Source organism: Bradysia coprophila, chromosome II, assembly GCF_014529535.1.
Source record: "Bradysia coprophila strain Holo2 chromosome II, BU_Bcop_v1, whole genome shotgun sequence".
NCBI classification, from domain to species: Eukaryota; Metazoa; Arthropoda; class Insecta; order Diptera; family Sciaridae; genus Bradysia; species Bradysia coprophila.
The window spans coordinates 2,116,171-2,143,968 of record NC_050735.1 but is presented as its reverse complement, the minus strand read 5'-3'; the positions used below and the strand labels follow the sequence as shown (position 1 = coordinate 2,143,968).

Genomic DNA, 27,798 nt, shown 5'->3' with positions numbered 1-27,798 from the left:
TCAGAGCTGGTCAAACGACTACAACCAAAACTAATTTTTATTTAAAGCTAACAAATTCTTCACAGATTTTCAAATTTTTTGCTTGAGTCGATGAATTATTCGATACTTGATGTTGAGTACGTGGATGGATTATCTCGTAATATTTTTCTTTAAAAAGGAGAGGTTAGGTTCTCTTTTTATTGAAACTGGTCAATTCTGACCAACCATTAATTTCATTCTTCAATCTTAACCCAGACATACTTTTCCATTATAAGTATCCATTGATGCTAGTTGTAATCATTTCAATGTTCTGATTCATTGTCTCACAGACACCGCCTTAATGTATACTAGATCCGACGATAATGTTTGCATGTTCAGTGTGCATCATTATTGCATATTCTAGTTTTCTGCCATCTCTTTAATGTGCACCTGAAAGTATACTGCACATGTCTAACCGGATTTCGTGCCATTGTGTTAAGAGGGCAGACTAGGTGTGAAGTAGGCTATATATTGAAAAATTGGTTTTAAAATTAATGTAGACCATTTAATGAAAATCTGTTCCAGCAATTAGATGAGCAATATGTTTATCTATCTCTAAAAAATGAAAAACGATTTACAATAAGCAACAGTTGGAAGAAAACCGATTTCCAAAATATGAACGTCGCTTAAAGTTAGGCTATGCAATACTTTTTTGGAAATCGGTTTTCTTCCAACTGTTGCTTCTTGTAAATCGTTTTTCATTTTTTAGAGATAGATAAACATATTGCTCATCTAATTGCTGGAACAGATTTTCATTAAATGGTCTACATTAATTTTAAAACCAATTTTTCAATATATAGCCTACTTCGCACCTAGTCTGCCCTCTTAAGTGGAATTTTTCGCCGTAATGTGCTTTGTTCGGACTGGTGTTATCGCGTACGTTTCGTATGGTAAGACTAACATTATGGATCAGATCGGAGAAGGATCTTTGCATCTACATTCACAATCACCAACTCACACAGGTGCCTAATATTTATTACTGCTATGTCAGCGATTTCGAACCCACGAACTTCCAACACAATAATTCAGTGTAAGTCTACAGCCAAACACACTGCGCTATTGAGTCGGGCTTCGTTGCGTAATATTGTAAAAATAGAGCTAAGAAGGTTTTTGGTATAGATAAATAGATTAGAAACTACATTTTCTCTATTGTGTTGTTGAGCGATGATGGGTCACCGACTTTCAAGAATTATTTTAGATTATTTTGGGATTATTTTAAAGTAAGTACCCCTGGAGAGACACGTATCAATTTTAGTCCGCCAAGCATTAGCAAGTGTCAAGTTTGTAGCCAGAGTGAGCACCGTAATCCACACAAGTTTTTTCAGAACATCAGAATGTATCAACTGCTTCAGCGTTTTATAGTAGAAAAACAAACTTTATGTCAATGATTTCCCTTTGTCTTAGCCTTAAGCTTTAAGGACTTAATTCAGAAAAGTGGAATAAATGTAGCAGTGTGTGGGCGCAAACCCGTCTCGTGACATACACCAGTAGTTGGGCATTTATTCTCCTTTCATTAATAAACTTCTTTATGAACAGAAAAAAATAGGTGTCCCACTTCTGGTACATGTCCAGAGACTTGTGCTGTCCGAAGAGTAATTATACATAGAAAGGAAATTTCGAACAAAATTACGTAAAATGTAAGGTTTCAACATGAAATATGAAATGGTTATATGGATGTGTTTGCCCTCTTAATTAAGAGGACAAATTGAACTATCAAAAGCGTCAACATGCATTGGTGTAAAATCATACGAAATGTGTATCTTATACAAACTTATGTTGAGACCACATTTCGTCGTACAAATTTCCTCTCTAGGTATAATTACTCTAAGGTGCTGCCACCCTAAGTAAAAACTTCAAAAAACTCAGCCAATTGAATGTGGAAAGTGAGCTGACAGACTTTTAAATTAAAAATTCAAATATTTTACTCACTGAGTTCTTTCTTGAAATTCTTTGGTTAATGAACATTATTGGAAATGAATGATCAATGTTTATACTCCGGACTAAGGGAAATGTTAACAGATGACGTTGCTTCCGTCCCATAGAAAAGCAACGCCATCTGTTGTCATTTTTCTATCGGATATATGATTTATATTTTGATTTTTAAATTAACCGGACTCATAACGGAATTGAAACTCATTTTACCAATAACCCAATCGATCCATGTCTCGTATCAAATTACTCATTCTATGTTTGTACGCGTCATTTTCTTCAAAAGCATCATCCAGCGTAACATCAGCCGTCGGATCATTCGTCAACAAGTCCATTCGCCGCGTCACTTCATCGAAACTCGGAACCTTTGTCATGTCACTGGTCATAATTCCAATCATTATCGGTGCCAGATACATTACATATTTTGAAAACTGACGCATTTGATCACGCAGATTGTCGAACGTAAACAATTTAGTCGGATCGCTACCCAATTTTCGAAGGGTCGACTCTAGAGTACCATAATAAATGTTCATGAACTGATCGAAATGTTCGTTTCGTAACTGTGGACTTAATGAACAGAATAGAAAGCATGCCACATCGATGGCTGGTGATCCGAATTGAGATAATTGCCAATCAATTAGACACACATTTGAAGGCTTACTCGAACCCCGATACAACAAGTTATTGATCCAACAATCTCCATGAATTAAAACGCCGAATGGTTCACAAGTTGTGGTGGTCTTCACTTGGTTTATCAAGTCTACATATGTTAGTTTTAAGCTCTCCATCTTTCTGATTAGATCCAATTCACTAGGATCAAGCGATCGTATAGCTCTGTCATAGTGGGCTTTTTGCAGAAATTTAGCGCCCGTTGAATTATTGACTTCGTAATGGAAAAGTGATGTCCGTTCCATAAATTGTTTGAATTTTTCTGGCTCTTGATCACGAATAGCAAACGAAACGGCATGAAGTTTTCCCAACTCCTTCAAAACCAAAATACTGTGATCAAAATCAATGTCATTGGCCTTGTCCAACATGTAATAGCATTTTTCATTGAGATTATCCATAACAATAGCATGATCACCCAGTGATTTTTCGTCGCGAATCAGTCCGTAGCACTTGGGAAAAGCGAAAAACCCATCGTCGCTGTGCACACCCCTCTCGCGCTGAAACGTCTCAAAGTATGGAAAGACATTTTCGTAGAAAAACAATTCACAATCGAATGTGATATCCGAATGAAATTGTTTTCGTCTGGCAATGTTCAACGATGGAATTTTGCATATCAAACACAATTTGTCTTCGTGATTATTTCGCAATCCAGTGATGGTAATTTTGAAAATTAAACTCTGAAATCCATCGATATCCGATCCGGACTCGGTTGATATTGAATGGTTCTCGAACTTTTCGTCTTTCGCTATTTTATTTATTAAGTCGATAACGTACGGCGGAATACTAAAATCCATTGTATTAATTTAATTGATTACTGTGGCGTTGTTCTGTAAGTATAACTGACAGAGCAATTAGCTTATTGATATCATTTTATACTGAATTAAGTTCAATGAAACGAGATTACACAGAAGTGTGTTTGCTTCGATAAATAGAAAATAGTATTCACTCTGATATTGAAAGTACATTACGAGTAGATTAAGTAAAAAAATAGTTATTTATGCAACAAGTTGCATTCAACGTTTTATGTTAATTTCGTCGCAAAGTTTATCATTCGACGTCATATTGATGTACGTTTTATCACTCATGATAAGATTTACATTTTGTGTCGGAATTGCATAAAAAACCTTTTTTCAACTCGGTGATGAAAAGTAAGACTTTCGTCGGCTGTTTAAGAAAAATTGTGTATGCAAATCGGTGATAAATACATGATTTTTTTAAAAATCTAAATGCTTTTCTCAGACACACGATGTCACATCGTAGCTATTAAAATAGCTATTTTCATAACTAGGTAGGAAATGCGGTTTTTATGCGCTGTTATCTGTTATCATTTATCTGACAGATATCGATCATCATTGTTCATCACAACTTTTTAATACCGAAAATATCAGTATCTTTACGCAATGGTATCGCATTCACTTGTCACTCAGCATAACAATAAAAAGTAACCTAAAGTTGAATTCACTGTCGTCCGTTTTGCCTGTGACGTTTCTGTTGTTTATATGACTTTTGCATTGTTTTAATTTCAACTTTCGAGTAAACGACTGGAAAACGCAAAATGAATTAAAATTAAACTTCAGTCTGCCAGTTCACTTAAAAGAGGTACGTCATTTTGGATTTGTGCACATGACAATTGTTTGTGTAAAACAAAAGAACTGTCAACTAAAAAAGCGGGAACATTAAACACGATTCAATTTTTTCTCCGTTTTCTTGACATTTCTTTTGTTTTGGAAGTTGTAATCGGACTCTGCTGTTTAGCACTTCATTTGTTGAAAACAAGGAAAACCTCGTAACTTTTCTATTATTTAAACGAACTGTCACGTAAACGTGAGATAAACGACGTAAGTGGATGCTCACCAAATAATAATTATCGAAATAATTTACTGTATTACAGTTTGTTCATGTCATTTTTACACAGTTTTAGATATGTCAGAGTTTTAAATGTACCCAGTCAATTAAGTTCTTCCCAAATTATGAATTTTTGGCGCAAAATTTAAAATTTCTATCGCGAATTCAAATATTGCGCAATTTGGGAAGAACTTAATTGACTGGGTACATTAAAAACTCTGACATATCGATAATCTTTAGAAACTGTGCAAAAATGAAATGAACAAACTGTAAGATACCGAAAGATGGTAAACAATTATGAATGTTTTGACATTACAGTAGATGGAAGCATTTATCACTCGGTGTCATAAATAACTATTTTTGTATACACAATTAGTATCTGTTTTGTCTGGAGCCATAGGGCTCGAGGGGCTGTCAACCACGAATGTGTTAGCTTTCAACAGAAAATACATTTGGTTGTAGTCGTTTGACCAGCTCTGAGAAAAGTGAGCAGTTTATCGAAATATTCATAAACTGTTCACGTTTCTTAGAGCCGGTCAAACTGCTACAACCAAATGTATTTTCTATTTAAAGCTACCACATTCGTGGTCGGAATTGTGGTCTTACAATTTTCAAAAAGGATTCTGATGGAAAGATATCATCAGAAGCGAGGGGTCACGCACTTCTTCAAATTTAATCCATTTAATCCATTTAATCCAAGAAATACATGGGATTAAATGGATTTAAATCCATTTAATCCCGAGTGCGTCACCCCTCGATCAAAAGTAAACTAAAAGCCAGTATTTAAAAATCGCCCTAATCGCCTAAAAAGCATTTTCAGAAAATCGCCGATGCCTTTTAATATAGTGATTTCTCATAGTGTCAGTCTTTTTGTAACAATTCGTCAACCATAATGGAATGACTCAACAATGTGAAAGCGGTCCTTGTTCTTGAACTAATAATCTTTTTCAACATAATGGTCTCTGGTAAAAGCTTTCATAAGTTAAGTGAGGGCAGGTGCTTTCATATAATTTGACCTCTCACCTTTGTGGTTCCTTTGGAAACTTTATCAATTCACTCAAGACTTTGGGTAGACTCAGTCAATCGTTCATGATGAATTTTTGGAAATATCGGGATATTGTTCATATAACCAACTAAGTCGGAATAGCGGATAACGGGCGATGGGCGAAAGCTAATAATAGTACATTACTTACCAATGAGACTACGCCTCGATCGGTAAATTTCACACAAGAAGTAACATTTCCATCATTTCCCCCATTGCCAAGTAAGGGATTTTATTCAAAAACTTGAGGTAAAGTTCTGGCTCCATGCAGTAAAGTTACTTTACCTCACGTTTTTCAATAAAATTCGATTACCCCTCAGTGAACACAAGGACAAGATGTCGTGCACGTATAATGTTAGCGACCGATATACGCATTTTTCTTATCGTTCTTTGTGATTATTTCTAATGCATCTTTAGATAAAGAAAATATAAAAGATTGTGGGTGATCAAACGTAGAGCGTCGAACGTTGTTGATAGTGGGATTCGATTGCAACTAGTTGCCAAGGGAGCTGTTCTTATTCGAGAAGATAATATATTTGTTAAACATGAGAATAATCACGGCAGTTAACCAGGTAAGCGTAGTCGATTTGACGAGGGACATAACAGTACAAGATTTTGGTGCGAAACGCTTACTAACACAAATGTATGAAACGTATACGTAAACGATTGGAGCGGGGTCTTTGAATGTATTCGCGTCCTCTCTCTCCTGTCTGGTTTACTTTACTCTGCCGTGGGATAATTAATAAATGAAAAACCTTATAGAAGATGTAAACAGACGATTAGTAAACAGAAAATAGTAATGTTAAAGGGACAGGGAATGGGCACCATTGGACATTTATGACTTGTTTCCCCTCAGAAATTATCTGAAAGTCGAACTCGAAGAGTGTTTCATTTCCAAACAACAAATTCAAGTTCACGATAAGATAAGAGACCTGATTATGACATAATATATTATCTTTCATGGTAGAGTTTTCTGCTGGTCAATAAATCAAACTCAAGATAATTTGAACAAGTTACAAAACGAAAACCTTTCAATTAAAGTTCCGCTAAACCAAAATCCTTCCATTTTATTGCAAAAATCGAAACTCATTCCTCACAATCATAACATTATATAAGGCCTTCTCTCTGACTATCCCTCAGTAGACTACTCAATCTGGGCTTAAACGATTCGCTGAGTTGACCAAAAAAGTTTAGGTTTTCTTCAATTTCATCAGTATCCGCACCTTCTTCCCATTGTGGTGCGATACTAACTTCCGGAAGATCTGCCGGTTGTACAGTCATTATTTGACACAGTATTGGTCCTGCAAATAACAGAGTTCGTCCATACGTCCTGAACTGATTCTTTAAATCAGTCAAAGTGAACAGCTTTTGAGCGTCACAACCGAATTTCTTTAACGTTTGCGTGAGTGAACTGTAGTAACAATCGATGAACTCATGATAATATTTCGATCGTGTGTCCTCGTCCAAAGAGCAAAAGAGATAATGTGCTACGTCTAATGTGGGCGAGCCAAACTGAGACATTTGCCAGTCAATGAAAATCGATTTCGACGGTGCGCCTTTGTCGTCATTTTCGTACATTATGTTGTTATTCCACAAATCGCCGTGAACTACGACACCAAACGGTTCGGGCGTTGTATTGGAAAAAACCTGTTCGATCACTTCGAAACAGTTGTTACCCTTGAGAGCTTTCAACTTTGCAATCAAATCTTTTTCATGCGGTTCAAGCGTATTCACCGCTTTCCTTATATTTGAGTTAAGAAACAGAATGGCAAGCGGCTGCATGTACATAGCTGTATGGTAAATGTCAGAAGCTTTTGTTCGAATTTCATTAAGCTTGTCCGGATTCTTATCGCGAATAGCAAACGATACCGCATGCAATTTACCCAATTCGATCATCACCAGTCGCGCACGATCGTAGTCAATTTTCTGTAGTTTGTCCCACAAATAACAGTTTCTGACTAATAAATCCTCCAAAACGATAGCGTGATCACCATTCGGCTTGTCATCCAGAACAGTTCCATAACATTTCGGAAACGAATAAAACCCATCCACTTCCGACACTCCACATTCCCGTTGAAACTCAATAAGAAATGGTAGCACATAGTCATACATGAGAATTTCGCGGCCAAACGTTACGTCCGTATTAGAGTCTATTCTTCGAGTTATGTCGGCCGGTGGTAGTTTACATATCAGCGACAGTGTCGACGAAACGTTATTTCGTTCACCATTTATTTGAAATCGTAAAAGTTCACCCAAGAAACCGTCACCTTTATTAGAACCGACCGAATTTGATATCCAATAATTGGTGAAACCTTCACGCTGTGCGATCTTGTTAATGAGTTCTGATATGTAGCTGGGTACACCGTCATCGTCACATTTTTGCGACATTTTTTTTTCACAGGGATAAACGTTCACTCGATTTGAAATTTTAATCCGTATTGACTTCTGAATGCGACACCTAAAATTTCTATGCGTACCTATTGACCGACGCATTCGTTTTTTTTTCTGCGATAAAGACAATTTTAGGTAATTTGCTTACGTAAAAGCTATCTACAATTTCGATTCTATTATAATATAAGCTTTGTTGATATACAATCGTGACTATAAAATTTCCTATAAAGATAAACGTAACACCGACTGTCAATACATTTATGTTTTACACTCAACATTATCTTTGGAGATGATAATTTTGTAAACAGAGTTTAATGTATTCAGAAGCAAGACATTGTTGGTCCAGCTTCCATGTCGATTATTATTAGGTGCAAATAGTCGCAGTATTATTGTAGATGATACTTTCATATCTTAAGGCGAAAATACATACTTTCTTACCAGCTGAAGACAGTACCGGATTGGCTCGAAAAAGCCCATCGGGGGCTCAATGCAACTCAATTTAAAAAGGCCCACAAACTAAAAATTCTAATATGAAAATCCAAAAGGCCCATCGGGAATCCCCCGAATTCACCGTATGGCCAGTCCGGGCCTGGCTGAAGAATATAAATCAACTTTCGCCAACCTCGGCACGAAAAGTTTTGCCTACATTTAGGCGAGACGTCAATTAGCATATAACTTTCCTCATTTACATACTTCGAGGCGTGGTTCGGAAGTCACATTAAGTCTGTGGTCCAGACATTTTATTGAGTTTATTGGCGTCGGCTACGCCTTGGATCAACAAAATTCACATGAAAACTATTCTTGTCATCGATAGTCATGTAAAATACTATTGCACCCGGGTGCATTAAGACAATACTGTGACTCGGGGGCAAATAGTCAATTCGTGATTTTTACTGGCGTACGGTTGATTTGTAGAATTTGTAGTTGCCAGAAGGTCACTTTAGACATTTTAGGCTTCAAATAAAAGTGAGTTTTAGCAAAAAAACAGACAGTACCAAGCATAGGAAACTACACAAATGTCAATGTAGAGCTAAACTAATTCAAAGACACCAAATTTAAATTGTGTGCCTACTATCAATGGAACAATTCAGAGAAGAAAACAATTTTTTTTTTCACATTTAATTCTCTTCTTACGACTCATTTAATCAAAACCAATTCAAACCCATCCAAATCGAACGGCATCTTTGATCACATCCCTCAGCCGTTCTTTATATAATTTCGATTCAGATGCGTCTAGCGTTGCGAATTCGGTTACCGTTTTAGAATCTTTCGTTATGTCGTCCAAGTCGACAATGTTTTTCGGATCCGACACCAAAACTTCCAACAAAGTTGGAGCCATAATGACTCCAAATTTGCCCACAGTTTTCATTTGACCAATCAAATCGTCGAAAGTGAACCACTTGTCCGGATCGCTGCCTAGCTTTAGCATTAGATTACTGAGCGAATTGTGATAAACTTGCAGCAGATCGTAGTAGCGCTCACGAACTTGCTTATTTGTTGATGACATTAGATAGTAGGAAATGTCCAAACCCGGCGACGCACATCTGGAAACTTGCCAATCTAGTAGAGCGATTCGTTGTGGCGTTGACTAGATGAAAATTTAAAAGAAAGAACGGAAATTAATACTACGAAAACTACTATCGGCTTAGGGTTCTCTACATTAAAACACACCTCAGTTAAAAGTGACATTTAAAAAAATCTCTGAATCGATCCACTACTTCTTATAACATCTTTGTAACTCACCTGCCCATCATTCGAATAAAATAAATTGTTGTTCCAACTATCACCATGACCGATAACATAAAATCTGTCAGCCGATTCTCTGTCGATTAATCGAATCATTTCATCCTTGCAATTCGCTTTGCAGTCCTCCAATATTTTTCTTTCATCCGGTTGATCTAAGTGGGACAAACCCTTATCTAGTCCCCCTTGAAACATACTCTCTAACATATCGTCTCTGTTAAACAATTTGACCATAATATCTTCCATGTCACTCAATTCATCGAACACTCCCGGTTTCTGGTCGCGTAGAGCAAACGATATTGCATGGAATTTTCCCAACGCTTCCATGTAAAGACAAACGGTTGCATAGTCAACTGGTATCCTTTTGTCCCACAAATGGTAATCGATCGATTTTAGATTTTCCATAATTATGACATGCTCGCCCTTGTCCATATCGCTGGCAGTTGCAAAACACTTTGGATACTCGGTGAAACGATCTCCCATGGGAATATTCTTTTCACTTTGAAACTCCTCAAAAACACGCAAAATTTTGTTGTAAACGTAAATTTCGCGCTCGAAAATACTTGAGGAATCGAACAGGTCACGACGGTCCTGATTTTCCGGTAACAATTTACACATCAAATACAATTTCGAATCGACTATTTCGGTGCCAATTTTTCGTTTCCCCACCAATGTTACCGCCAGCATTTTTGCTATGAATCCATCACCGTGATTCGATCCGGGTTCATGTTCAATTTTATATTCAATGAATCCTTCATTCTTGGCGATTTTTTCTAGCTCTACAGACACGAAATTCGAAATACTCATCGTACTGACTATTATGTTATTGCGAATGAGAATGGTTGGCACCGTTATGGTGTACACCTTTTATATAGACGAAATAAAAATATTTGAGTGTTGTGCTTCTCTCTTATCTAAATGTTTGCTTTTGGAACGTGGTTATAGTGTTTTCGACGTCTTTTTTATTTAATCAATCAATTACGTTTAACCGTCACACAGTGCCGGACTGGCTCAAAAAAGCCCTTCGGGCGTTGTATGAAGAAATTTTTCATAAGACCCTTCGTTGCCATTTTTCATACAAAAATTAAAAGGCCCTTCGGGAATCGCCCGAACGTCCATAGGGCCAGTCCGGCACTGCCGTCACAGTCGCAGGTATGATAAAGAATATGGAAATGACCAGCAATGATGTGCACTGTTGTAGAACAGTTTCGTTGTGTACACTAGTTTTATTGTCACTAGTCCAAAGGAGACTGATTATTTTTAAATACGACTCTGAATACGCCGAGAGAAGAAACAAACAATTTTTTTCGATCAATTTTTTATCCAAATCAAAAAAACCATCAGAAGCTCAAATCCATCCAAACCGTTTGGCGTCTTTAATAACATCGCTCAGCCGTTCTTTGAACACTTTCGATTCCGATGCATCGAACGTTGCAAATTCTGTGAATGTATCCGAATCTTTTGTTAAGCCGTCCATGTCAACAATATTTTTCGGATCGGACACCATAATTTGCAGCAAACCTGGGGCCAGAATAACTCCAAATTTGCCCACAATTTTCATTTGATCGATCAAATCGTCGAAAGTGAACCACTTGTCCGGATCGCTACCAAGTTTTCGTATTAAGTTACTTAATGAACTGTGATAGACTTTCAGCAGATCGTAGTAACGCTCACGAACTTGCTTATTCGTTGATGACATTAGATAGTAGGTAATATCCAAACCAGGCGAAGCACATCGACAAAGTTGCCAATCCAATAGAGAGATTCGCTGTGGCGTTAACTAGAATACCAAATTTTAAGGTCAATACTCAAGTAACTGAGGTTTTAGAACTGAGAACAAAATGTTCAAAAATTCTCAGTGCGCTTCTTATCAAACAATTAATGTCATCTCACCTGGCCTTCATTCGAATAAAATAAATTGTTGTTCCAGCTATCACCATGACCGATTACATAGAATTTACCAGCCAAATCTTTGCTTAATAATCGAATGGTCTCTTCTACACAGTTAATTTTCAGGTCAGCCATTATCTTCTTTTCATCCGGTTGATCCAGGTGGGACAGTCCTTTATCCAATCCACCATCCAACAAGCCTTTCATCTTATCATCTCTGGTAAACAATTTGACGAGTACGTCATCAAAACGACTAATTTCGTTGAACACATCTGGTTTCTGGTCACGAAGAGCAAACGATATGGCATGCAGTTTTCCCAACGCTTCCATGTAAAGACAAACGGTTGCATAGTCAACTGGTATCCTTTTGTCCCACAAACTGTATTCGATCGATTTTAGATTTTCCATAATTATGACATGCTCGCCCTTGTCCATATCACTGGCAGTTGCAAAACACTTTGGATACTCGGTGAAACGATCTCCCATGGGAATATTCTTTTCACTTTGAAACTCATCAAAAACACTCAATATTTTATTGTAAACGTAAATTTCATGCTCGAAAATACTTGATGAATCGAACAAATCACGGCGGTCCTGATTTTCCGGCAACAATTTACACATCAAATGCAATTTCGAATCGACTATTTTGCCGCCAATTTTTCGTTTCCCCACCAACGTTACAGCCAGCATTTTTGCTATGAATCCATCACCGTGTTTCGAACCGGGTTCTTGTTCTATAACATATTCAATGAATCCTTCATTCTTGGCGATTTTCTCTAGCTCTACAGACACGAAATTTGAGATGCTCATGTTGCTGATTACGATATTATACTGTGAATACGAACAATTCTGTTGTGCTGTACATCTTTTATATATATCCAATCGAGATAAGGTCACATGAATAGGAATGATTCGAATTTTGGTTATGTATTACTCTTTCTTCTTGTCTGTGTGTACTAGTATCGAGATACAATGTCTTCCATTTCATTTTTAGGTTTTGTTAAAATAAGAGAGCAACTATTCTTAGTGACAGTCAGTGGTACGACTGATTGATAGTTAGCTTGTAATCGTGTAGTCTCACCGTGCATTCGAATATTTTTTATTCCTCAGGGTGTGTATGGGAACACCAGATCAGGAACAACATCAAGAGGTCGTAACATTCCTAAAAATTTAGGTTTTTATCAAATTTTGTTTAAATCGGCTTGAAACGACCGAAGACGAGGGGGTGAAAAATGATCTGATTTTGTGTGGTTTATCACGTCGTTTTCAAAATTTAAAAAAAATCGTCAAAGAATAGTTTAGTTATTTGTTTACTGAGGGGAGAAATATGGAAATTCCAACCAGAGAAATGTTTGCTTCGATCTGGCCACAATGGGTTGCGATGAAAGTTCATGGTTTGACCGTCGAGAATGATCGCCAGCGCCAATGTTAACATTTTCTTTTTGATTTTTCACTTCAATGATCTATTGAAATTGAGATATAGACTCAATAAACCAATTTATTCAACGTATACAACATGCCTGAAACATAAATAGTTTCCCAAATTGTGTATTTACTGAGCGTCATAGACCTGAAACGTCATTCTTCTTCAATCAATGTTTGTTGTTGAATTGCTGGCAACAATTTTAAGTAATTTAGATTTGTTTTTGTTGTGTAGCTGAGGTTTTGGTTGCCAATGATTTTAAAACAATTTTGTTTTCAAATTGCCGACGTTTCGACCTAATACCAGGTCATCATCAGGGCTTTATTTTTCATGTAAATAAACAGAAACGATTTTTCAGTTTAGCTATTGGAACAAGGTCAGAAACCTCAGCTACACAACAAAAACAAATCTAAAAAAGTCATTCTTCTTCTTCTTAAAATGGCGAAAATCACAACCCATTTCGCCCCAGGTTAAAATTTCTTAAGGCTCCCAGGGGTGAATATATCGTTTGTTCATACGAGCGAAAAGACATCAATTCACCATGCCATTTTCGAAAACATAAACAAAGTGACACTTCAAGTGAGAAAAGTTCAATTTTCTTCTCACTGGATAGAAGGTGCTGCAATTTTTCTCGTTAGAAATGTCATTCGACCAATCGTCACCAAATCACAATTTTCTCATGACCTATTGAGGGGAGAAAATAAGTCAAATCACACCGCACATATGAAATGGGTATTTGGTCAACGAAGGAAGAAGATGGAAATTGCATTTCGAGGGTGTTGGAAACCAGAGAAAATGCAATTTCCAACTTTTTCCCGAGATAAAAGCTTCCTAAGTTTTTCTATCGCCGGTTGTACGATTTTGAAATAAGTATTCAAACTAGGCTCTACCTAGCGGGTGGGTCAGGTCACCAGACTGACAAAGTTTTCAGAAGATTTAATTAATTTCTTTCCTAGTTTTTGAAATCTGTTGTCATGACACGTTAAGCAATAATGTGATAAATAACGTTATCGTGTGGTCAAAAACCCTTTATCCTTCATTCGCTTTCTATGTGACACTCACTCATATGATATTCTAATGGTCCGTTGCCGATTCGATCATAAGACCGCTAATCTTCGACCGTAACACAGTGAAATCATTAGAGAACGTTAGCTAAATGGCCGCTAACGCTAATTTCCAACGCTAAATCCCGCGCTAACGCTAAAATCAACGGTAATGCCCTGTCAATAAATGGCACCATTGTGAATGCATTCACATGGACGACGCAATTTTCGATTTATTTTCATTTATTATTTTAAAAGGTCATCCGGATCAATGTTTTATTGCTGCAATCCGTAGATCTAATTTGCAGGAAGACAGCGACACTGTGCTGGAAAAAATCTATAAACTTCACAATGTGCTGTTTGACGACAAACATCCTCAACTACACAAAAAACACGTGGTTAACCTGCAATTGAAACACATGAAATTAATTTTGTGATTATTACTTCCACAATGTGATCGGATCAATATTTTATCAATGCAATTAGTAGATCTGGAAGCCAGCGGTATTAAGCTGGAAAAGTTTTATTCACTTTTGATTGCAATAAAACGTATTACGAATCACATTTTCCAACTGCATGTTCGTCGTGTGGAGGATACTATTTGTAACATTAAAAAGAGAATAAAAAACGTTTCCAGCTTAATACCGCTGGCTTCCTACAAGTCAGATCTACTAATTCCATTGATAAAATGTTAATCCGATCACATTGTGGGAGTAATAATCACAAAATTAATTCAGGTGTGTTTGGGACTCGGTGTGTTTGGGACTAAACCTGTCTTGCCCGTTTCTCTTCTATATACTCATTGAAGAATATAACCCGAAGTGAATCATAACTCGCCGATCCATGAAGCAATCGTCTTCTCGTTCACTCACAGTCTCAGCGTCAGTTTTTTACCATATTCAAGACTTCAACCGAGCTAAACAGAACAATAAAAACCACGACAGAAGGGCCATATTCTCAGTCCAAGTACAGTCAAATCCGCGTAAAAACGCAAGAGCGAATTAAACAAAAACAAAAGTCGTCCGAGTCTCGTTTATCCCTAGAGTACCTAGAGACACCGTTTTGTTCCGCTAAATTCAAAAACCTCGGAGTTCATCTTTAAAATTCCAGTGTAAAGTGAAGACAAACACATTGGGGAACTCATCAGGGACGACTCGGTGTGTTTGTTACCTGTCTTGCCCGTTTCTCTTCTATATACTCATTGAAGAGTATAACCTGAAGAGAATCATAACTCGCCAATCCATGTGCTACACCGAGAAACACACCGACACCGAGACACGCCGAAAATGCGTCGTCCATGTGTATGCATTCACAATGATACCATTTATTGACTGGGCATTACCGTTGATTTTAGCGTTAGCGGGGGACTTAGCGTTGGAAATTAGCGTTAGCGGCCGTTTAGCTAACGTTCTCTTTAATTGTTCGATTTCAACTTAAAGCATCATCTACCGGTAACACGAGCAATTTTTCCAACATCGGTACATTTTTGATCAATTCTACTCCGCAACGTAACGACTATTTCTCCTATTTCTTGGTTTTTTCTGATTTTTTTGATAGTTGCTACCCCTCGACCGAAAATTGTATTTTTTGCAAATTTCATCTTATTGCGCAATTATTCTTCATTCCAAAGAATCACGGCAGTTAATTAAAGATAACAAATTGTGTTGTTTCACTAGCTAAAAGATTACTAGCAACAAATCTTTATCAGCATGACTTGTAAAAGCATTATTATATGAGTCTCACATATTCACACCTATATTGACAAATATACAATGCCTTATGTTCCACATCATAAATTAAAATTGTCAGACAGTTATATGACAAAAATCGTTTAAGATTATAGCCATTAGCACACTATTCGAGGGGTAAACCACTGGCCAAAAAAGTGGCAAATCAATTTCTAATTCCTTTCAATTCCGTTTAATTACCTCAATTACCGGAGCAACTAGTCTAATTGCCAGATTCACTCTACTTCCTTTCAATTCCCTTTCAATTTCTATAGGTACTTCCTATCAATTTCTTTCAATTCCCATTAATTACTGTCAATTCCTCTTAATTACCTCAATTACCGGATCAATTCACCTAATTGCCGGATTCACTCTACTTCCTTTCAACTCATTTCAATTCCGTTCAATTCCTTTCAATTCCTTTCAATTCCTTTCAATTCCTTTCAATTCATTTCAATTCCTTTCAATTCCTTTCAATTCCCTTTCAATTTCTATGGGTACTTCCTGTCAATTTCTTTCAATTCCCTTCAATTTCCATTAATTCCTGTCAATTCCTTTCAATTCTTGTCAATTCCGTTTAATTACCGGATTCTCCGTCAATTCCGAGCAGGGTGTGTAATCAATTACCTGAGTGGTGTCCCCCTCGACACTATTACATTAGTAGTAATTACTTTAACAGAGATTTAATGTGAATCCGTGCGAGAAAGCACCGTTATAAGCATTAAAATAGACGTTTTGGTGAGACCAATGTCGCTGAAAATTATTTGATTGTGCGTATCCGCATTAACACAATGCTGCAATTCCCTTCGTTACATACAAGTACATCCAATTTGCGAATTATTTGCATAGAGAAATTCAGATGCTATATTCTGATCTGGTCAGAAGGAAAATGGACTCGGTATATGCATTCGATGGGAATGAAAGTTCATGGCTGACCTGAATAGAAATAATGTCATTGTTACGTTGTTATCAAGCACTGCAAATTTGTCGGTTTTTTATCAGCTTTACACCATCGTGACAATATAGATACGACGAACATCTCGTTTTTGGTTCTGTCATTCGGTAGAAAAAGATACTCTAAACGGGTACGAATCGATTGAAAACTGACCGTTCAGTAGGTGCGGAACATTTGTAGCGGTGCGACGATTTTATTTTATTTTTTTGTTGATAAAGACGACAGTGACTGAAAACATTTTCTATTAAAAAGCGATATGACATCACCTCCAGCATACCTAACTGAATATTTGAATAAACTTGCTAAAGACGAAGGATTCGTCGAGCATACACTGCACTATGAATCTGGTTCCAATCATGGAGATGGTTTCGTTGCCGTTATGGTTGCTGTAACCATCAAAGGCAAAAAAACGGTAGATGCCGATGGTGAAGATGAATTAAGTCTCATGTGCAAATTGCTTCCAGAAAACCGGGCTAGACGTGAATTTTTCAATTCATATATGCTGTTTGAGCGTGAGGTGTGCGTTTACAGTCGATTCTTGCCGATGTTTGAGAAATTTCAAAACGATCGCAACATATCGCGAAGCGACGGATTTTTCCAGTATCCAAAATGTTACCTGGCTGTAGCGAATGCCGCAGACGATCACTATGTGATTGTCATGGAGAACGTAAAAGTTTCCAACTATGAACTTTGGGACAAAATGAAACCGGTCGATTTCGATACGTCGTCCATATTTCTGCAAACATTGGGACGGTATCATGCAATATCCATCGCGTTGCGTGATCAAAAACCGGAACTGTTTAAAGAGCTACTCGACCTGGAAGATATTTTGACGGCTATGGTCGAATTGCCGAACATTACCAATATGATGCACGGTGCGATGGACAAAGCGATTGAACATCTCACATGTGAAGATGAAAAAAATATTTTACGGAAACTCCGAGATGATTATAAGCAGTCGATACAGAATTTATTTGCACCGGGTGCAGCTGGCCACCTGGGAGTTCTACTTCATGGTGACTGTTGGAATAATAATTTTTGCTTCAAAACCGATGCAAATGTAAGGCTACTTGCGCAGACTAGATGCGTCATTAAACACAATTTTATTTACAGAACAAACCATCTGAAATCTGTCTATTCGATTGGCAAGTGAGTTGTGTGGGATCACCAGTATTAGACTTGTCCTACTACCTACTCACATCAACAACAAAAGAACTTCGCGTCCGTTACACCGACCTGATCGAGGTCTATCATAATTCCATAAGCGAATTACTCACAAAACTTGGCAGCGATCCCATCAAATTGTGTCCCATCGACGAACTTAACCGACAACTCAAGCAATTCGGTGTGTATGGGGTTATTATGGCGCCCATACTTCTTCAAGTGATTGTGTCGGATTCGAAAAATATTGTCGACATGGATAGTGTAACGGCAGACACCGACAATATTGATATGGCAACTATGGATGATAAGTCTAAAATTGTTTATAGAGATCGGATTAGCGATGCTCTGCAGGATGCTATCAAGTTCGGATGGATTAATTTGTGAGATTACGAAAATAAATGAATTAATAAATGCAAATTCGCTGTTTTAATCGACAATTCAGAATTTAAATTCCCGAAAATAAGGCCGGAAAATGTCCTTTTTCTACAATTTTTGTAAGATATTAAGTCCTGTACATAAAATTCGATTCTAATAGTAGACTCCACCAGATGTAGATTTTTCACTACTACCCTATGCTGATGTGACATCAGTTATGTCCTTTAAAGAACATAAAAAAAAACTTCTTGCTCGTTCCCACGTTTTATATCTGTTTATATCTGAATATCTGTTTGACTAACTTCACAGACAATTCGGTGTGCCAAACGATTTTTTTTCTATGGCTTAGGCCTCGGCTCGGGGTGCGGACGTGAAGATATTGAACTTCAGCAAACAATTAGATATTAATTAGAGTAGTCAACTTTTGATGGTGTTAGCGATCGGCTTCATACAAAATTTAAAGTTATAGCTCTTCTAAGGACATTTTTATACGTGAACTCAAAAAATCACATTAATGTGGATGATGTCACTATGTAGCATAGATAACAAGCATAGCAACAGTTCTACTATCGAATCTATTACTTCATTTGAATTACGTTTTTTCCAATGAATGTACGTACCAGGTATGGCCGATTCTTCAAACTCTGCTGATTTATATTGAACGCACTAATTATTTATGTCAAGAGAATATGAAAATGGATGCGTTAGAGTCCGTTTTTAAAACCGTTATTTCTCCTGAGGTGACATTAGACCATACCTGGGTGGTTCAAATTCATTGGTTTTTTCAAGACATTGATTTCAAAAATCTTTGACTTCATTTCTTTAAACATGTTTTGAACTATATAAGCCGGAATTACAAATTCGTCATAGCTTTTCGTTTATTTCCTGAAGTCTTTATCGATAGCAGATGATTTCCATCCGTCAGAGGTTAAAACCATTCAATTAATTTGAAATTGAGTTGAGTTTATTGCTCTGATAAATGATTGATAGATCTGCCCACACACCCGTTGCACGACTTTAATAATCCAATGGAATGTTTAATAAAATGTTGCTCCGTTTGAGCCACACAATCACTAAATACACTGAAAAATGACCTCCCGCTATTTTCTTCCTTTTCAGATCGAAAGTCTTGACGACCATTCTGGCCGGTTACTTATAAAATTGGCGCTCGGATCGACAAAGGATTGGTTCAATGAGTTTATGGTTCAACCGGTATCAAAGGCTGAATATGCGCAATACGGAAAAGTTCTAAGTAAGTTGAAACTTGGCATTGATTTTGTGTCCCTTTTTCATATTGTTTTCTGTCAATCCTTTCAGATTACGCAAAGTATGAAGAATACAAAAAGAAACAGGAAGATAAGGAGCGACTGGACAACTTAAAAATTGAAAAGGCCGAAAATTTGGAAAGTACGAGTACGAGCAAGGCATATCAACGCAGTCAACGACGTTCATCTACACCAGAGGAAGCAACTGATCGCCAAATTAGTTCGACGAAAAGTCATAAGCATCAACAATACTCCGACAAACAATCGTCACATCGTGATCGAAGTTACTCCCTATCTGATGATGATAGAAGGAATACAGACAGAACATCAAAGTATCAGTCATCTCGAAGGGACTCATCTCCAGATACATCTACCCGCAAGTCAAAGAATCCATCGAATCGAAAATCATCGGACGACAGTGACAACGATCATCGAGCGAAATATTCGTCATCGAGCCGGTCTACCCATAAAAAGACCAAATCGAAAAAGCATTTTAAATCGCGCAGCTATTCCAAGGATCACCGGCAGCGCTACCATTCATCGGATGAAGAAGACAAACATTACAATAAGAAAACTAAAAAGAGTAAACGTGCACGATCTCGGTCCAGGGATCGACGATAAACGTTATGTTCTTGTAAAATGTATTGGAAATTTTGCCTCGAAACTTAATTAAATTTGTAAAGGAAACGAAGTCGATTTTTAATCTCTTACGAACAGCATAACAGTGATGACTGGTCGTTGCCAAAAGGACGAAGAAAGATTCTGCCCCTTACCGGTGAATGTAACGGCGGACCAATTTAAGTAAAAACAGGAATGTTAACCAAATGAACACTTTCTTTGCAATATTTTATTTTAAAACAATGACTCGCCAACATTACTGTGCGTTTTTGTCTTCGGTTCCTGAAATGGTTCCCATTCAATTAATGAATTTCCCCGAAGTATACCCGACCAACCCCCGAAAGCTTACCTTCTTACGGAAACGATTTCGAATCAAGGGCGTCAGCAACGACGAATCAACATCAGCCGGATCGTTACCGCCAAATATACACGTCCATATACTCGCAACAATTATTGCTACCATCGCTCCAAAGAAGGTGTACCACATGTACGAGATGCGATACAGTGGAAACACGGTGCTAGAAATGATGAATAGATTTCCTACACCAGACTCCAATGTTAAAATCAATCCACACCATAAGTACTTACTCAGTTTCTACGACTTTAGTAATATTAACCATTGAACTGACATCGAAATTATAGTCACAATCATCGACCGACGTTAATTTATGTTCAAAATGGATAGCACTAGATGCAATCGCCCACTGAGCATTTAAGCTTACCCAAGACATTGCCACCACACCGGCTATACCACCCGCCAATGCACTCTAAATTTTTCATTTACAGTCACAATTACAGTTGAAAGCTATTTCTACTCACGTTACCGTTGATCCACGGTAACAGGATACCAATGGTAAATATTCCCAGTAACGGTCCGTTCGTAATCGCCTCTAAACTCATGGTAAGCTGTAACACTGTGCCCATCTTTTGGACGACCACCACCAATGCAACACAAATTGCACCGACGACAACCACTACGGATCGCATAATCCAACTGATAGTTCTGCTTGACAATGGTCTAGCGACAAATGGTTTAACGAAATCCTCTAAAACAATTGCAGACATACTGTTCAAGCAGGTCGATAACGAACTGAGCGCTGCACTAAATACACCAGCGATGAATAGGCCAGACAAACCGGGAAACTGTCCCAGTACATCCATCACAAACAGTGGCAGTAATTGATCTCTGGCCTTGGCTAGCTGTGGAAATGGTTCAATTAGTGATATTGGTCCAACTATTTCAATGGTTGAACCTTTGTGGTTAGTGGATCACAAGTTCGATATGTTGCGTAGATTAAGAGTCCATTGTAGGTGCACAGTAGCATCAAGAAAATGACACCAATTACAAAAATCCACAACGCTCGTCTAGCATGTCTTAGAGTGGGCAGTGATAAATACCGCTGAATCATATTCTGACTCACAGCATTGGTTTGGGTCCAATAGAACAGACCGCCAATTATTTGCGACCAAATTGTATGCCGCACAGTTGGATTAAAGTCGAAGCTGAGAACATAATATTGGAAGGCAGTGTCAGTAACAGGATATAATTTAGGAAAACAGAATTGATAACCTGGGCGCTTCAATTCGGTCAGTATCGAGTGCATTCTTAAAAACAATGCCAGCACCTCCCAAATCAATGCTTCCTTTTACGGCGACCAGTATCAGTGCGCCGAACATAGAGAACGACTGCACTACATCTGTCCAAACCACTGCTTTTAAACCGCCCTGTGCATGCCGATTTAAGAAGAAGAAAAAATCAAATCCGTAATAGGCGACTGCATGAGATCCTTTACTAGTATGAACAGTTACAAATGGATGAATTAGGGACGGTTGTAATTGATAGTGAGGACAAACACAGATCTAGTGAAGTGAAAAGTCACATTTTCGTGTGTTCATTGACCTCGGCTTTGCCTCACATCAACCAACTTCACACGAAAACTCGACTTCTCATCTTTCTATCACTTTGTAAATGTAATGAACGAAATGATTGAACGTAGCAACAAAAGTGCTTACCAAACTGGTGTAGAACACACAGACCAAGCATACGATTGGTGTTATAATATGAACATTGACGCCAGTAACTAGAAGTTTTGAAATTTTGGGATAACATTTTCATTTCTAATGAAAACTGTACCTTGATTGAAGGCTAAAGCTGGAACGTACACAACAATCGGAAGGTATCCAATCTAAAATTCTCCGGATTTTGTCATCTCTATTTTAATCTCGTTACATTCATAACTACTTACGTTCATTATAGTAAACATCACTGAGCCAAACATTCTAAGCCGTTTGTCGAAGCGACTTTCCAGGTACTGCGAGAGAGAAAATCAGTCACTTTAGAGTTATAATTGGAAAATTTGGAATCCAAATGGTGATTGGCCGAGAATACACATGCATTTCCGAAGGTCACGGCTTGAAACCTATGTCAAGTTATTAGACTGCACACTGCAAACCGAGCACTAAAATAGTGGATTACATTGGAAGCTGCGAAAGTAATTATTACATGAGGTAGTAACAATATTGTGATAAAGCCAAATTCACAAGTGTGTTTTTGAGCAACCAGCTTCGGTAACTGTCCGCTGACTCGGATTTACAACTTCGCTTGTGGAAAAACAGTGTTACCGAAGCAAATTGCTCAAGCACACGAATGAGTTTGAGAGTATCGCACAGTTGTTTTCGAATTAATGAATTATATTCGGGCTTATTCATGCCCAAAGTGGTTTATCACAAAAGAGTTCACGTAAAATGAAACGATACTGTTGTTCACGTAATGGCTCATTTTCGCAGGGGGCAAACTGATATGTAATGATCCACTTTCTCATAGGGTAGACAATAAAAGAATTGTAATAAGGTACATGCGCGACTTAACAGTCAGAAATTCTCACATAAATTCAGTTATTAATGTTGTAATTACACTGCCTTCCAACTTGTAACGTTCAATACAAATTGGCCGTTAAAAATCTGGTTCTGGTGCTTGCTTACGCGGTTTGCAGTGCTTTGGAACTGTCAACTGGCATACCAGAATGATGTTTTATTCAGAACGAAACATAATGTCTAGACAAGAAAAGTAATGAATGCGAAAGTAGTACATCTTAGATTCCCTCGTAATCTGCAACCCGTAGTAACAGAAATTTGCTTCAGTATGAATGCAAATCGAAGTGATGACAAACGTGACATGCAACTTTCATTCATCATAAATGAGAGGAAGTTATTTTAGCATTTTTGGATTACGTCCAATAAAACATTTATCTCTTCTACACGTAACTACTGTACATCTGATCGATTCATTTTAAATCGAAGAGAGGAAATAAATTTGTTTTTATTAGATGTCATAGTATACGCAAGGTTTGAGATGAAACGTAACTTTTTTGAAGTAATAAATGATCGTACTGTGATGAATACCGTTCATCGCCACTTAATAGCATTAAAGTGAAAGGTGAGCTCAGCAACAAAAATGATCCGAAAAATTGACTTCCTACCTCGTAAGTTGACGTTATTTTCAAGTCATGGAATACTGGCAGAAAAACGTATCCCATGACTACTCCCATAGCAATCACTCCACCGATAACATACACATATTGAATGCCGAACGAATAAATTTCTGTTGGTAGACCCAGCAACGTAATGCCACTGATAAAACTTGAAATGGGAAACTTACTTTGAAAATGCAATTCCTAGAATGGATCTACGTACTACAATACCTCGCCACCAAAGACATTGCAACCGGAAAAATGGACATAGTTCTTCCACCCATTAAATACTCATTCTCGCTGGTCGATTTCTGTTTGATTCCAAAATAAATCCCAATTAAAATGCACAAAAACAACATTAGCACTAGCACTAGATAGTCTGGCCAGGAGAACCGTTGTAAATTCATTATAACATCCGTTAACTCAGCCATTTCCGGTGTCCGAAAATGTAACTTTTTCCAATTGAAAAATTGATTTCGTTTTATTTGGTCAAATTTTCCAACCAAATCAATCGACTATGTCAATCCAAATCATTTTTCTATTTCTGTAATTAACATTCGGGAAACGTTTCGATGGACACAATATTTTTATACTCGCGACGCGACAAAGTTAATGGGGAGTGTAAACACATAAACTAAACGAAATCAAATCAATCGCAGTTACACTAAGCAATCGCAAGAACGATCTAAATATGACGAAAAATTTGAACGTGATTTTTTACATTCAATTAGATGAGTGTATGGATTCGTTTTATTTTATTCACCTACATCTAGAGAATGCGCGGACAGTAAAATTGGATAATTGAAAGCGGATATGATTAAAGAGCTTACTGATTTAGGTGGCTTGATATGAAATGCTGATGCAGTGAATTTAATCTTGCACATCAACACTGACGATCAAGGTTAGTATAGAACATTTAGTTAGATCCACAACACATTGAAAATAATGGGTATACAATGCTATCGACAATATTGTATACTTAACATGTTAAAGTAGATAGATAGTACGTTACTTCATTTGTTGAGTCAATTACCTTACGTGTCTACAGGATTATTCTTTTTGGGGATTGTAATACAATCATTGTATCATTTGCCTCGGCTCGGAATACAACAAAGTTTTCACACAGATTCGCCATGTAACAATATGTTCAGGCGGACCAAAAACGTCACATTCTCTCACCAGATGGAGAAACCAACATTTTTGTCCCAGTTTGTTTGGAATGTGACTTTTTGGTCAGCCAAGAAATACTTTACGTTACTCGGTTAAAAAATGTGTACTTTTTGACTGTGGTGGTGAATACATCACCTGGATCAAAAACACAACTTTTTGGTGCTAGTGACATAATATACTATTACGTTTCTGTGGGTTATAGGAGCTTATGAAACATGTCTTTTAAGATGCTATTGTGCTAATACTTTCCTATTATCTTGTTCTGTAACATCAACTTACCTTCAACTTTCATTAAATTGAAATGTACGACTAATAGAAGGAAATACGCGACAGTGAGTAAATCAACGCTAATAAACACTTAATCATCATTACTCAATCAGAGACGGCCGTCAACAATTCCTGGTAAATAGTTATGATATTCAAATATCGCCCAAGTCAGAAATTGTGAGGGTTATCGTAGTAATTCCCGGTGATTCTGCAAGGAAAACCCGAAATCTTCGATGTACTTAAAGAAATCCAATGTTTTACATTGAATCCTCTATTCACGCCGTAAGTGTGCCTAAAATTTGAATTTCAAGTGAACGAATCGATATAAAAGTGAACCGAAAAATACATTTCAATGCTTCCTTGTATGAAAAGGACGCTACGTTAGAAAGACTAGCGTGAGAAAGATTTTGAATTTTGACCACACTTACGGCTTCAATTATTGATGCATCATGAGTAGAATGTTACAGTGACGATGTTCAATTTATATGTTTGTTCCAAGGCCATACGAATTGTCAAATTACTGTCAGATTTCATCAAAATTTTGTATGAAAGCCGATCTCTGTGGATGAAATCGTGTTCGTTCGGCCAGTGAAAATTCTTGTTTACAGTTACTTTTGGAACAAACCTATACGACTTGAATGAATAATGTGCGTATGAGTGAGCCATCCTCAGCTCAACTCATCCTGTAGTTAAACGAGTTAAACTATTACTTTTAACCAAGCTTCGTAAATAATTGTAGTCCATTAAGAGGGCATACTACTTACTGAACAAGCCATCTGTTGGAAGCTTCATGTAAACAACGTCCTTTGTATAAAATAAACCTCAATTTGTGTAATCATTATTGAACGGAATTAATTAATTAGAAGTGTTTTGAATCAAATTCCACTTGGGAAAATTTGGAATATCGATTTCAATAATAAAATAATGGTCCCAAAGCTTCTACACTGAGAAAAAACATTACGTCTGACACGTATAAAGTGTGGTAAGGAAGTTATACGCCAGACACGTATGCGTGCTAACGTACAAATACGAGTGGCATGTTTCTTAACTTAGTCATCGTATATTACACAATGACTATGTATGGAAATACGTGTCGTGTGTAAGTACGCATACATGACTGGTGTATAACTACCTTACCACACTTAATACGTGTCAGACGTAATTTTTTTCCTCAGTGTATATGTGCAAATAATGTGAATTTCTACATCTTTTGTGCTCAGTGTAGAGCTGTTTTAAAACGTTGATATCATTCGTTTCATAAATTATTTTAAACATTTTTTTATGCAATTTGGTGATGAAACGTCCAAACTTTAATATTTTGCAGTCCAATACATGTATCAATGTGAACTCCGTTCAATAATGATTACACAAATTGAGTTTTTTTTAAATACAAAGGACGCCGTTTACGTGAAGCTTTTCAACAGATGGCTCTCAATAAGTAGTATGCCATCTTAAGGTACCGGTAAATGTTGCCAGTGTTATACACTTGTGTATATTACACAAAACACGAGTGCGGAATGAAATTCAACACGGTCGAAATGAAATTCAAGAGTGCAACGAGTGTCTGTGTAATACAAGAGAGTATTACGCGTGCAATATTTACTGGTACCTTATAATGTTTTATTGTATTGGCGGAAACGAGCAACTTATCGACAGATTAATGTAGGCTTATCAACTCTAGGTAAATAACAATGACGTCACGCACGGCAGAATAAAACCTGTTCGGTATAATACTCCGAAAAACAGTGTTTAATCGATATATATTTTTCGCAATAAGTGACGAAAAGTAGGACTTTCCATTGCCTTTATTGCGAAAAACGTAGTGTACAACTCGATGATAATTGCTTTTTTAGGTACACGATGTGTATTTATCACTCGGTTGTATAAATAACTAATACACCGCAATGACTAATACATCGCAATGTAATTAATAATTAGATTACCTCGTCAAGGTGACTTAAAAAATGATCAGGGACAATCTAGTCATCTAAATAGAACTGTAGGCTTCTATGCTTGTGTCAGCTTTCTATACATATTCAACGGACACTAAATACTAGGCCCCATCTTTTGGATGGGTCAGATCCCTTGACTGACTGACTACTTTTCTCAAGAAGATTTTGGTAATCCGAGCAAAAAAAATCACTCTAAAAGTATATAAACGTATACCAGGGTATGCGTACCCTACTTTCGATACAAAACACGTATATTAGAAATTCCAGCACTTGATCATATACTGGCTCATACGTATTTTCAGTACTTAAGAGGCATCGATGATTTGCTGAAAAGTATACATTCTGGTGATTTTAAAATACTGTCTTTTGGTGATATATTTCCACCAAAATTATCATTTTTCAAGTATGTACGACCGCAATAACGACCACGAATGTGTTAGCTTTCAACATAAAATAGATTTGGTTGTAGCAGTTTGACCAACCCTGAGAAAACTGAGCAGTTTATGAAAATTTCGGTACACTGGTCACTTTTTTCAGAACTGGTCAAGTGACTACAACCAAATCTACTTTCTGTTGAAAGCTAATACATTCGTGGTCGTTATTGCGGTCGTGTGTTTTGAAAAAAGGATTCTGATGAAAAGATACCATCAAAAAGGCAGCACGAGATACAGACCCTGGAAAGAGGCGAATTTCTTGCTTACATATTGAATAAAAATGAAACTCGTGTGATTACGGCCGTCGCTTCGCTCTGGCCGCAAAGTTCACACTCGTCCAAACTTTAATTTTTTTCTTATCATCGATATAAAGATATTACACACACAAAATTTTGTAATGAATCCTAG

General features: G+C 37.2%; 5 protein-coding genes across 7 annotated transcripts in view; 2 read left to right on the top strand and 3 right to left on the bottom strand.

Moving 5' to 3' along the window:
• LOC119085738 (G-patch domain and KOW motifs-containing protein) overlaps positions 1–20,170 on the top strand; it is a 47,629-nt gene extending 27,459 nt beyond the window's left edge. The window contains exons 3-4 of the mRNA XM_037196209.1: positions 19,334–19,466; positions 19,532–20,170. Of these exons, the coding sequence (XP_037052104.1) occupies positions 19,334–19,466; positions 19,532–20,100 (702 nt within the window). The 3' untranslated portion in view covers positions 20,101–20,170. The remainder of the gene's footprint in view (positions 1–19,333; positions 19,467–19,531) is intronic.
• LOC119085771 lies at positions 1,935–3,478 on the bottom strand. The gene has a single exon (XM_037196267.1). It carries the CDS (start codon positions 3,408–3,410, stop codon positions 2,157–2,159), a length of 1,254 nt encoding a protein of 417 aa, XP_037052162.1. The 5' UTR covers positions 3,411–3,478; the 3' UTR covers positions 1,935–2,156.
• LOC119085789 lies at positions 8,995–12,438 on the bottom strand. Of its 3 annotated transcripts, XM_037196293.1 has the most exons (3): positions 12,330–12,421; positions 9,638–10,436; positions 8,995–9,482 (listed from the first exon to the last, which is right to left on the bottom strand). In XM_037196293.1, exons 1-3 carry the CDS (start codon positions 12,335–12,337, stop codon positions 9,051–9,053), a joined length of 1,239 nt encoding a protein of 412 aa, XP_037052188.1. In that variant the 5' UTR covers positions 12,338–12,421; the 3' UTR covers positions 8,995–9,050. The 3 variants fall into 3 exon arrangements, with proteins under 3 accessions (XP_037052188.1, XP_037052185.1, XP_037052184.1); XM_037196290.1 differs by lacking the exon at positions 9,638–10,436 and having other exon boundaries at positions 9,002–9,482; positions 11,531–12,438; XM_037196289.1 differs by lacking the exons at positions 8,995–9,482; positions 9,638–10,436 and adding an exon at positions 10,944–11,417 and having other exon boundaries at positions 11,531–12,418.
• Positions 16,833–18,256, top strand: LOC119085815. Its single transcript, XM_037196307.1, has 2 exons — positions 16,833–17,735; positions 17,789–18,256. The coding sequence occupies exons 1-2, from the start codon at positions 16,932–16,934 to the stop codon at positions 18,221–18,223; spliced, it is 1,239 nt and encodes a 412-aa protein (XP_037052202.1). The 5' UTR covers positions 16,833–16,931; the 3' UTR covers positions 18,224–18,256.
• A 108-nt stretch (positions 20,171–20,278) lies between the features above and the next one.
• On the bottom strand, positions 20,279–24,278 carry LOC119085626 (sodium-coupled monocarboxylate transporter 1). Its single transcript, XM_037196059.1, has 11 exons — positions 23,799–24,278; positions 23,577–23,736; positions 22,344–22,409; positions 22,232–22,283; positions 22,111–22,178; positions 21,668–21,822; positions 21,351–21,600; positions 20,917–21,297; positions 20,686–20,864; positions 20,447–20,615; positions 20,279–20,379 (listed from the first exon to the last, which is right to left on the bottom strand). Exons 1-11 carry the CDS (start codon positions 23,996–23,998, stop codon positions 20,332–20,334), a joined length of 1,728 nt encoding a protein of 575 aa, XP_037051954.1. The 5' UTR covers positions 23,999–24,278; the 3' UTR covers positions 20,279–20,331.
• Between the last annotated feature and the right edge of the window lie 3,520 nt (positions 24,279–27,798).

What these genes read in the sequence shown, in the direction of transcription:
- LOC119085771 (XM_037196267.1), bottom strand. Translation starts at nt 3,410, where the DNA reads ATGGATTTTAGTATTCCGCCGTACGTTATCGACTTAATAAATAAAATA.
- LOC119085789 (XM_037196290.1), bottom strand. Translation starts at nt 12,337, where the DNA reads ATGAGCATCTCAAATTTCGTGTCTGTAGAGCTAGAGAAAATCGCCAAG. An exon ending in TTTATTCGAATGAAGGCCAG is followed by an intron (nt 9,483 to 11,530) that starts GTGAGATGACAT and finishes ATTTTCATCTAG; the next exon opens with TCAACGCCACAACGAATCGC.
- LOC119085815 (XM_037196307.1), top strand. Translation starts at nt 16,932, where the DNA reads ATGACATCACCTCCAGCATACCTAACTGAATATTTGAATAAACTTGCT. An exon ending in GCTTCAAAACCGATGCAAAT is followed by an intron (nt 17,736 to 17,788) that starts GTAAGGCTACTT and finishes TTTTATTTACAG; the next exon opens with AACAAACCATCTGAAATCTG.
- LOC119085626 (XM_037196059.1), bottom strand. Translation starts at nt 23,998, where the DNA reads ATGGCTGAGTTAACGGATGTTATAATGAATTTACAACGGTTCTCCTGG. An exon ending in GTGTGTTCTACACCAGTTTG is followed by an intron (nt 21,823 to 22,110) that starts GTAAGCACTTTT and finishes CGGCATGCACAG; the next exon opens with GGCGGTTTAAAAGCAGTGGT. An exon ending in GTGATCCACTAACCACAAAG is followed by an intron (nt 21,298 to 21,350) that starts GTTCAACCATTG and finishes CCATTTCCACAG; the next exon opens with CTAGCCAAGGCCAGAGATCA.